General features: G+C 36.4%; 2 protein-coding genes across 4 annotated transcripts; one reads left to right on the top strand and one right to left on the bottom strand.

The window, feature by feature from the left end:
- Positions 1-478: 478 nt before the first annotated feature.
- On the top strand, positions 479-7,140 carry nostrin (nitric oxide synthase trafficking). Of its 2 annotated transcripts, none has more exons than XM_079463781.1 (16): positions 479-534; positions 1,019-1,104; positions 1,371-1,454; positions 1,560-1,622; positions 1,693-1,774; positions 1,846-1,908; positions 2,050-2,148; positions 2,234-2,359; positions 2,757-2,855; positions 3,651-3,776; positions 3,880-3,988; positions 4,853-4,941; positions 5,045-5,170; positions 5,261-5,474; positions 5,941-6,024; positions 6,104-7,140. In XM_079463781.1, the coding sequence occupies exons 1-16, from the start codon at positions 508-510 to the stop codon at positions 6,238-6,240; spliced, it is 1,614 nt and encodes a 537-aa protein (XP_079319907.1). In that variant the 5' UTR covers positions 479-507; the 3' UTR covers positions 6,241-7,140. The 2 variants fall into 2 exon arrangements, with proteins under 2 accessions (XP_079319907.1, XP_079319906.1); XM_079463780.1 differs by having other exon boundaries at positions 2,234-2,383; positions 6,104-7,135.
- On the bottom strand, positions 6,706-9,662 carry spc25 (SPC25 component of NDC80 kinetochore complex). 2 transcript variants are annotated; one of them, XM_079463782.1, is made up of 7 exons: positions 9,536-9,662; positions 8,905-9,075; positions 8,548-8,613; positions 8,330-8,476; positions 8,038-8,142; positions 7,765-7,863; positions 6,706-7,308 (listed from the first exon to the last, which is right to left on the bottom strand). In XM_079463782.1, the coding sequence occupies exons 2-7, from the start codon at positions 9,059-9,061 to the stop codon at positions 7,175-7,177; spliced, it is 708 nt and encodes a 235-aa protein (XP_079319908.1). In that variant the 5' UTR covers positions 9,062-9,075; positions 9,536-9,662; the 3' UTR covers positions 6,706-7,174. The 2 variants fall into 2 exon arrangements, with proteins under 2 accessions (XP_079319908.1, XP_079319909.1); XM_079463783.1 differs by having other exon boundaries at positions 6,750-7,308; positions 9,324-9,541.
- Between the last annotated feature and the right edge of the window lie 911 nt (positions 9,663-10,573).

Raw genomic sequence — 10,573 nt, 5'->3', positions numbered from 1 at the left:
TTTCAGTTTATAGGGCAACATTTCTGTTTTCATTTCAAGTTTTTAAAATAATATCTATGCTTATACATAATCAGAAGGAGCTATATTACCAAGTATGTGTACACACACAGGGAATTTGACTTGGCGACAGGAGCTTAGTGCAGAAACGTACACATGCTGCAAACATACATCAAGGTAGAAAAATTAGGATAAAATAAAACAGTAATGAACTATTTACAAAAAGTAAAAGAATATAGACAAAAAATCCAACGTATAATTGTTGAAATGAGTGTACAGATGTGTTATTTACAGGTTTAACCTATTGTTTCTTACAGTGTACCGTTTCCAGATGCTGTGTGCAGTGTGCAATGTGATGGACAGTGTGTATCTATACATTATAATAACCGTTGTAAAATAAAGTGGTTAAGTAATTCATTGGCACGCGCAGGTGATTTCCTCGTGCATTCTTGAGAAAACTAAGAGAGGTCAAAGTTCGAACCGCAAAGTTAAAGTTCCACCAGAGTCAAGATGAAGGACCCGCTGAGCGGCTGTACTGTGAGTCAATACATGTTTCTATTGTTAAGCCTTATGAGATTTACAACTATTGGAAATGTCATACCATTTTTACTCATTTATAAGAGCGTGGATGTATACGTTTGGGTAGTGACAGTGTTCTTTATTTTCTGTCGGTCAGTAGCTGTACGTCTGCTCACATGTCCATTTTGGTTTCATGATGTGCCGGTTAAACCAAGTAAACGAAATAGTCTTTTCAACATTATTCAAATCTCCACTTGAGCTGTATGGTTCCCTAAAGAACCTTTAAAGGTTTTTATAGTAGACATAAGGACATCTAAAGACTACGAAAAGTTTAGACAGAGAAATGGTTCTTTAGGAAACCAAAATGAGTTCTAAGCAGCTTTATTTGGAAAGGGAAACTTTGATATTGGCATAATAAAGTGTTTCTAAATTGATTTTGTTTTTTGAAAATGTTTAAAGACTTCTCTAGCTTAATGCTTTCTTGCGTTCTAATGTGTTACAGTACAATCTGCTGTACCAGGACCTGAAGAGACTCTCCAAGAATGGAGAATATTTCTGTAAAGAGATCTTGACTGCGTTTCAGCAAAGGTAAACTTTGACTCTTATTTTGTTTTACTACTTTTAAGGTTAGCTGATGTTTTACAGCGTTTGTGAACAAACTTTGGTCAACTTTAATGTTCTGAAGAACATGGAAAGAAAAGATTGTAATTCAAAAGTATACATACTGTATATTGTGCTGTACCTCTTTCCTGAGAGGAGGATTTGCATTTTATAAGCTGTAAGTATTCTGAGAAAATGTTTAAGCCAAATACAGCAAACTTATTTGGATTATTTACATTTTATTTCAATCTTAGATCTGATCTGGAGGTAAACTATTCTAAAGGACTTCAGAAGATTGCAAGCAAACTCCTCAAAGTGTCCAAAGAAATGTGTGACAAGTGAGTGACCGACACATTTAACATGTTTGTAAATGATTCGTTTTACGTTCGATAACAGCAAGTGGAAAGTAATGTTCTCTTGCGTTTGTTGTTTTCTTTTGAAAGCTCCTCATACCGAGCCTGGTCCTTCATATCAGATGAGATGTTCTCCTCGGCAGATGCTCACCGGTATGACATCACACTTGAGGAGGTTTGGTTTTATCGCCGATGTGTATTTATATCAGAATTATTCTTTCAGAATATTGGGAAACGCCCTCAACCAAGATGCTATTCGGGAGATGCGTCAAATCTTAGATGAACACTCGAAAAGAAAGAGGCCGGTACGTTGATCACCTTTTATTCGACGTAGCGACATCTACACACACTTACAGTGAATCTTGTGTGAACGCAGCTTGACAACGCGATTGAGAAATCTGGAAAACTTGTCCTCACAAATTGGAACGAGCAGATTAAGGTAAGAAAAATCTATAAATGTTTAATGTCTGAAGATGAAGAGATTCTGCTGAATCTAACCCAGAAGTGTGGGATTCAAAAGCACTTTTGAGGTCTTATGGATTTGTCATGACAGCAGAAATCAATCTGTTTGTTTCCACAGCTGAAGAAGAAGCTGATGGGTTTAACAAGAGAACACGAGGCGCTCTTCGACTTTGTGGAGAAGAATAAGCACATTTGCACTGAGAAGGAAAAACAGAAGGTACGTTGTGTTTGTTGGGAAAAGCAATTGTCACGGTTATGATGAGACACGAGCAGAATAAATGCGGCCGGTTTACTGTATCCAGATGTTCAATAGATTAACAAAATCAGCAGAACTTCAGGCCAGAGTCGATGAAGAATACTTCAACATCAACATGGACAGTCACCACACCCGACTGAAGCTGGAGAACACCTTGAAAACCTGCCACCAGGTTCACATATCTCAACATAAACATGTACTGACTATATATGAAGACTTTGGTTACAAATGTTATAATGTTTTTATTGTGTATTATCTAAAATGTCTTAAATCTAAATAAACAAACTGCTGTTTGATTTATATTAATGGAATGCACGATAAAAAACATGATTTAAAGGGAGTTATCTCACTTTGGAACCAAACTCTTCATATACACTGATATTAAAGGTTGACCGTTCTCTGTGTCGGATTTAAACATTTACTTGTGTTCACCAACCTGAAATGGATCAAACAACCAGAACTGATTGTCAATTCAGTTTGCATCGTCTCTTGTTCCTTTCCTTTTTATTACTATAAAGCTGCTTTGAAGTAATGCGTTTTATATACATATATTCATATCTGATTTTCAGATTGTTCAGGAACTGGAGAAGCAGAGGACCGAGACGCTTTTAAACACTCTGGAGAAGTACAGTCTCTATATGAATGTATATGCACAGAGCGTCATTCACGTGAGTGTCACACATCATCAACTAAATCAAAGTGTGTGTACTGAAGTCGTGCCACTCGGCAGTCATGTTTGCAACGGCTGTTTACGTCATAGCAAGTCCACGGTCCTATCTACTTGAATGGGGGAAAGTCGATATTTGGAAAATCGCTGGAAAAAGTAAACATGACATGACCTGAATCATAACTTTGGTTTGCTAAACTTACTTTGCGCAAAAAATCGGCTTTTTAAAGGTTGCCGGCGGGACTTCTCTCGATGGAGCGGCCATATTTGCCTCTTAAGTGGTAACGTGAGGAATTAGCGTATTCGAGTCCAAGCATGTTTATACTGCCACAGCTGTTTATGAGCACTGTTTACTCATATAACATATTTAAGAGAAACACGTATTAACTGTAAGTCATCATCAGGCTCATGGAATCTCAGACATAAAAGCATGAATAAATTATGAATTATGAAAATGGCCGGATAAAGGTCACGGTTTTCCGATCATTTTAAACCTCGCCATGACGCTTAGTGAGCTCTTGGACCCGGAACCCGAATATGACCTTCCATATATGTGGTGCGTGACAACATGGTTAATAAGTGGATTGGGCGTTCCTCTCCATTCAATGTACCGGCAGTGGCGTATTATGCTAATAGCCTAGTCATATATTTGATCAAATTCAGCAACCAAAACAGAATCATTTAGGAGTCATTGTCCAATGAGCTGGAGCTTTCTGTTTAAAAATGATATAAAAGCAGCAATGTGATTGGAGAGTTTTTGATGATGTAATGATTTGGCGAATGTGTTTGGTGATAGAGTCAGAGTCAGATGGAGCAGTCGGTCAGAGGAGTGGATGTGGAGACAGATATCCAGTCACTGATGGAGAACGTCCACACCACAGCAGATGACAACAGAGCTGAATTTCTCATGACCGACTACTTTGTGAGGCTTTCAATGAAACGAATGTTATATTGAGAGTTTTTCTCATTTGTTTACAACCAACATGTGTTCTGTTGGACTATAAAAGTACCGTGTGCGTGTGTAGGAGGAGGAAGGGAAAACCATCATGTCAAAGGACAGAAGAAAAGATGCCATTGGGACTAAACTTCAGCGACTCGAGGACAACATCACAAAAACAAAGAGTGACAGAGAAGGTCAGAATCATGTCGTAAATCTCAGAAATCTGTCATGTGATTTATTTAACCATGAATGCAAGTTAGGATTTCACAATTGTGTTTCATTTGAGCATCAACTTGTTTCTCTTAGATTTGTTTATTAGATATTGAGATTGAAGAAACACACGAAGAGTCTGGAGGTGTGAAATGAATGTAGACTGTAGAGGTCATATCATCTGGATTTGAGTAAATGTGATGAGAAATGTTTGAGATCATATTGAGATCTTCAATAATATTGACTTTTGATAGCAGACGAGACATATTTGAGCTCAGTTTGACACATTGTCGACATCTGTTCTTGTCAGATCTCCAGGTCTATTTGGAGATGCAAGAGACTAAAACTCAATTTTCCACTTTCTCTATATCCAATCTCGTTGATGTCTAGGAGAAATGAGTGAGATTTTAAAGAGATGTTGTGATTTTCATTATAAAAGTCTTCTCCTCTTAGTAAAGTCCTACTATTTACTAAGAATATTTTGACACTTAAATGGAAAAATTGCCATAGTAGGACATTTTTTTGTAACGTTTTGGTTCTGTTGAACACGAAAGAAGATATTTTGAGAAATGTATGAAAACAAACCGTTCTGGGGCACTTTTGACTGCCATTTAAATGTTTCCTTCTATGGCAGTCAATGGTGCTTCAGAACGGTTGGTTTCTAACATTATTCCAAAATATCTCTCTCTATGTTCAACCGAGCAAAGAAATGTTTACATGTTTGGAACAACAATAGGGTCAGTTATTCATGACAGAGTATCTCTTTAAATCAAAGCTTTAGACTATTCTTAAGAGCATTTCTGAGAAGTTTTAAAGCCCAGATTATTTATAACTGCCGTTTATTTCAGGTCTAGAGAAAATGGTGAAAGTTTATACTGAACAACCAAACTTTTCAAATCAAAAGAATCTGGAAGAAACCGAACAGTTGCTTGAGGAGGTAATGCATTGAATGTAATACTGTATTTTAATGAAAGTCAATGTAATGCTTTTGACAGGTTTTAAAGTAACGTAACCTACCTAACGTTGATGTTTTTCTATAGGCCGTACTCAAACTTGATCTTTTGGAGGCCACACACTGTAAACTGAGCGTCGGTCTGGCAGAGTTAGAGGGAAAAGCCAAATCTCGCCATCGCTTTAGTGACAGCATCACAAAATGGAAAGATAAGGTGAGTTTGGTTTTCACCACAACGACAACTATCACATAGGTTTACTTGAAAACTGAGTTTCTGTTTCAGTCTCTGCTGGGTTTGTTTTAGGACGGGGAACACAGCGTGGTACAGCTCTCTCGTCCCGTAAGAAACAAGAAGACACCGTTCAGATCCCGTCAGTCTGTGAGAAGCTCTGTGACGTATAAGAACCCTGCAAAGAGCGTGCTGACCAAACCCGACCCTGAGAACATAAATGTCAAACAGAACACAGATGAAGAGCAGAGCAATGCAGTTAATGGAAGCACATCTGAATCTGTAAAAGGTAAAGCTCTTAACATAATGTTCTTGATGTAACATAATTCTGTACGTTTTGATGTTCTGTTTAGCCCACAGTATTTCTAAACAAACAATAATTGAGTAGGAAAACAAAGTCATATACTTTTATGAAGTTATTAAATCAATTTCTGTCTCAAAATGTTTAGAGGAATAGTTCACCCAAAACTGAATATTCTGTCATCATTTACTCACCCTCGTGTAATGCCATACCTGTATGCATTACTTTTTTCTGATGAACACAGAGAAAGGTATTTGGAAGAAAGATATTTTTGTTTCCAAGATTTCTCATAATATCTCATTATGTGTTCAACAGAACAAAAAATATATATTATTTTCCTCCTACTTTGGTCGTAGATGATGACCCAGAACTGAACATTGCAAACATTCCTCCAAATATCTTTTTGGAAAAAGGCTAAATGATGACTGTATATTCACTATCCCTTTAATGTTAGGTGCAGAATTCTGCTCTATAGGCAAATGCAAGGCTTTATACGGCTTTACGTCAGAGCGAGAGGACGAGCTAAACATAAATGAAGGTAGTATTTTTCATTCAGAAATCTTCAGCGTGTATCCAATGGATGTTTTTTTGATTGACTTTTGCTGTTATTCTGACAGGAGATGTACTTGAGCTCTTTCAGAAGGACGAGACAGGCTGGTGGTTCGGTGAACTGAATGGACAGACGGGACATTTCCCTTCCAATTATGTCGAAGAGCTTCCGCTTCTTACTGCAACAAAGTCTTCTGAAGCTTAAAGAACACACGAACAACTCACTGAATCACCATTTACTAATGCTGGAGGTATCACTAGAACTTCATTTGTAGTGCAGATGAGCAATTATTTCATATTTTAAAGCAGTGCATAACTACAAGTAGACACTACTACAGACACTTAAGATTTTATTTATATATATATAGGCTACAGGGTATTTCCAACATTTACTGTCTTTTGTCGGCCGCCAAATCAAATTTTTTGTTGACAACTGATGCGCTTGTGATGAAAGAACGAACAGAGAGCTCGTGTATGCGCTCAGTGTTCAACTTCATTGTGTGTTGCGCAGACCGATCGGCATATGACGTCAAGAAGAAACTGCAGAAGCATTGTATACTTTTAAACGGCACCGAATGAAGCAGAACATGCCGGTTTCTGAACTGTCCCTCATCAATTAAAAGCAACTGAAGAAGACTCTGGATGAACTGCGGTCAAAACATGCTTTTTGGCAAATAAAAATCAATGAAGGCGGGGAAAAGAATACTGCTTTTTGCTGGTATAAAAGGAGGACAACTCGAATGATTTTATTGAATAGATTCAATGTCATGTTGGGACAGTTCAATAGTAGACCAATTTTGACAGAGGAAAACCCTGATGTCATTATATATCATTCATATTTAGATACATGACAGTGGGAACTCTGTGAATTGTGATATTTGATGTTATTTCAGTTTAATAAATGTGTTGAAAAAAAGAACGTCATGTTGTTATACAAGCATAAAATTAGCCTTTTGATGTCATTTTAGAGTTGTATTTTTTATTTTCGTGTTAATGTATAAATGTTTATTGCTAAAAATTACAACTCCACAAATGGGAACAACAGAAAAATCTAAATAATTCACTCAAGTATTTACAAATGACTCAGTTAATAAAAGATGAAAATATGTTTGTTGACGTGGATCTACAATGAATCACTTTCACTTCTTTGCACCGTTGTCAAGCGCCACAAACTCTCTCCTGACATTTGCGAGGAAAGCAGGGAAGTTGTTGGTCTCCTGCAGCCTGAGCTCTAGATGTGCCATTTTCTCCAGCGGAGGGTCACAGGAGATGACTAAACAATACACAACAACACACACATATTACCTCCAGATGCAATTTCAAAATCTACATTTCAAAATCATTTAAAGATTGGCAGAAACTGCGTGTGTCATATAAATCTTGAGAATCTATACAGTAGTATTGCATACTTAGTATTTTCGAAGAGTATTTAGTTTGATGATATTTATAAAAACAGATACAGCTATACGATTATTTACGGAAGAAGACGAGCTGCTGGATGCTGGCAGGGCGGATGGAACTACAGCCAACACATCATTGCATTATCCCTTTGTGTTGTTTACATTATGCACGTACGCGCCGATTGCAACAAAAAAAATCCAATGCTTGGTCCTAATCATTAGCAGGTCAAATAAGAAGTCCAGGAAACCAAAGCTTTTCTCTTTATTTTTAGAAAGAAAGTGAAAACTACATTATAATCTATAATATGCAAGATAAGATGAGTATTTACTGTGGTACACGCCCTCCGCATCAAGCCGTAGGAGGAACGTATGGACGATATCTGGATCTTTACGACTGATGTTCCTGAAGACAAACTGCAACTTCTCGCCTTAAAATAAATATAGAAAAACACATATGTTTTTAATACACTGGAGAACATCGTTGTTTGTGTGATGTGTCCTATTAGTTCATAGGTGACACCACTTATGTTAATAAAAAAAGAATAGAAATAAAATAAAATGAAGCATTCATTTTAGCATATGTCTTTGCTTTAATCACGGACCTTGGATTTTTCTGATCTCGAGACTCAGATGTTTTTGAAAGACGTCCTTGCATATGTTGAGCTTCTTCAGTCGGTCCTTGTTGGCTTTGTTTTGTGACTGAATCACTAGAAAAGAATTGAAACAACAACAAAGCAAATCATTGATCTTTGAATGCAAGGTTCCACATGAATTACTGCAGGATTAAGATGATAAAAATCGAATCTAAACTATGACACTGATAATGAAGTTAACACGGAGTTAGTTACACCGACGTAAAGGTCATTACACGAGAGGAAAGAAAGTTGTACGTACATTCTCTGTTTTTGGCCTGATCCTTCTTAAGTTTCTCAATCCTCTGAATTAAGAGTTCTTTGTGATGTTCCTTGTCCTCGATGTCTGATACGACCTCAAGATGCTCTGTCTTCTTTTCTTTCAATACAGCAGTTCTTTCCTTTAAATCTAATGAAATATTACAAACATCATAAAGCACATAATCAATTCCCTGATGTAAGCATGTCAGGAAATCTCACCTTCTTTATATGCATGTATACTCTCAAACATGCTTTCATCCTCCTTGCATTTCTTGATACAAGTATCTGTGTAAAAAACAATATACATACATATATATATTACTAGTCAACAACAGTTGTTTTAATAGTTTTACTGATGATATAGAAGCTAATTTGTGCAAACGACAATACTATATAAATGATGCTTAATATTTGGCTTTGAGCATGTCAATAAAATACAGTGAATCACAGAAAAATGTTTAAATGATTTACTGCTATATAAATTGTTCCGATGCCATATATTATTTATTACATAGCAGTATTCCTTCAACTAAAGACTGAAGACTCGTTCTTAAGAGACAAACACATCTCTCTCACCCATGACAGACTTCATGTAGTGTCTGTGTTGTTGACAGAGCTCCATGGCGGTGTCGTTGAGCACTTCTCCCATGGCCTGATCTAGAAGTTTGGACCTGATCTCCTCCAGCCTGCTGTTAAACTGCTCAACTACATTATAGTCTCTGATAGACGCCATTCTCAGCTGCAAACCTGTTGTTAAGATTTCCATCAATCATTTGTATTAGTAATGTCAACAAGAACAACACATTAATAAGGATTTATTGACAACGACACAAGACAATAATAAAACTCGAGTGTCAGAGTACGACCATAAATAATACACTAAAGGAAAAGGGTCCCGCTTTAAGCAACAATATCAGACGTGCAATGTGAAAATAAAGTGAAGTTTATCGCGAGGTGAAGTTTATTTACAAGTGTTTTATAAAGCTTAAAGAGACCTGTTGTCACACTCCGTGTGTATTCGTCGCGTAACGTTACAAACAGTCTATGCTAATGTAGCACACGTGCATTTACAATTGCTAACATGTCAAACGTGTTGTCTTCGCTTCGCTTTAGTTCTCCGACACTTCATTAGTTTTAACACATAATAAGTTTAACATCACATCCTTCATTTACTCGCTAATTCTGTGAAGAAAGAATCAAAACAAACCCTCTCGTTTTCAAAAATCGGCGCCCGGAACGTCTGCGGCGCGGCAGGAAGTGACGTCAGAGAAACACGTCAGTATCATTACAAAATAGAGGCACGGCGTTATTTGAGGGAAAGCTATGGCAGGCGCGGTTGCTCTTATATTCATGTTTTATTTATAGGATCTCTTTGTTACGAGTTTATTAATATAAGTGACGGAATGGTATCGCTTTTAGATTGTGATACTGGTTCATTGGAAATAGATCATATTCTTAAAATTCTTAATGTTCATAAAGCAAAGTTTGTGTCATGTTCTCCACAGATATAGAGATTTGTTATGATTATTTCATATTAATATGGAAGAATAGTAAAGCTATTCTTAATGTTTTAGATTTATAACTGATGTCAAGTACGTACTGTATTTGTACTATTATATAGTGTAATTTACCCTATTAATGAATACAACAATTATGGGAGACTTTTGACTTTCTTTTCTTTTGCTTTTTGCATTTTCATTTCGTTGGTGTTAATTTCGGTTTTGTTCATTGAATGAAATAAATGATTTCTCCCCGAAACCTTTTTATTGCTTTATCACTGAGAGTACACATATAACCAGTTTTAATATTGAAATGGCTATTTTTACAATGAGTTATTATTGATCTGCTCTTATAACACTGCTTCGTCTGGTGTTTCATTTGATTTGTTGTTGGTTTTCTGGACGTTTAAATAACCCGAAAGCCACTAAAACACTTCCGCTTGACTACATTTCTATAATCGAATTGTCAAAAGTTTTTTAGTGTCATCCAAAAAATAAGAAGATATGACAGATAGGCTAGTTTGTCTAGACGAGGGCTTTTCTCCGTTGCTGTGGTGAAGATGAATATCTTTTCTATCTTGTTTTATAAATGCAAATATGTTAATAAGTAAGAAATATATGGATGTTATTTTCTTATATTTATTATATCTTGTTATGTCCTTCATCGCTTGCCATGTTTATTTATCTGAACTAATAGAAAATACCGTGGACCGGACATTTGTGTTGTGTTTTGCATGTTCTACTTT

The sequence above is a fragment of the Barbatula barbatula genome (assembly GCF_947034865.1).
Source record: "Barbatula barbatula genome assembly, chromosome: 9".
NCBI classification, from domain to species: Eukaryota; Metazoa; Chordata; class Actinopteri; order Cypriniformes; family Nemacheilidae; genus Barbatula; species Barbatula barbatula.
The sequence above is the reverse complement of the archived record's forward strand: the minus strand, read 5'-3'. Positions and strand labels throughout refer to the sequence as shown.

What these genes read in the sequence shown, in the direction of transcription:
- spc25 (XM_079463782.1), bottom strand. Translation starts at nt 9,061, where the DNA reads ATGGCGTCTATCAGAGACTATAATGTAGTTGAGCAGTTTAACAGCAGG. An exon ending in TCAGGCCAAAAACAGAGAAT is followed by an intron (nt 8,143 to 8,329) that starts GTACGTACAACT and finishes ATTCTTTTCTAG; the next exon opens with TGATTCAGTCACAAAACAAA. An exon ending in CGAGATCAGAAAAATCCAAG is followed by an intron (nt 7,864 to 8,037) that starts GTCCGTGATTAA and finishes ATTTATTTTAAG; the next exon opens with GCGAGAAGTTGCAGTTTGTC.
- nostrin (XM_079463780.1), top strand. Translation starts at nt 508, where the DNA reads ATGAAGGACCCGCTGAGCGGCTGTACT. An exon ending in ATTGGAACGAGCAGATTAAG is followed by an intron (nt 1,909 to 2,049) that starts GTAAGAAAAATC and finishes TTGTTTCCACAG; the next exon opens with CTGAAGAAGAAGCTGATGGG. An exon ending in TTCTCATGACCGACTACTTT is followed by an intron (nt 3,777 to 3,879) that starts GTGAGGCTTTCA and finishes GTGCGTGTGTAG; the next exon opens with GAGGAGGAAGGGAAAACCAT.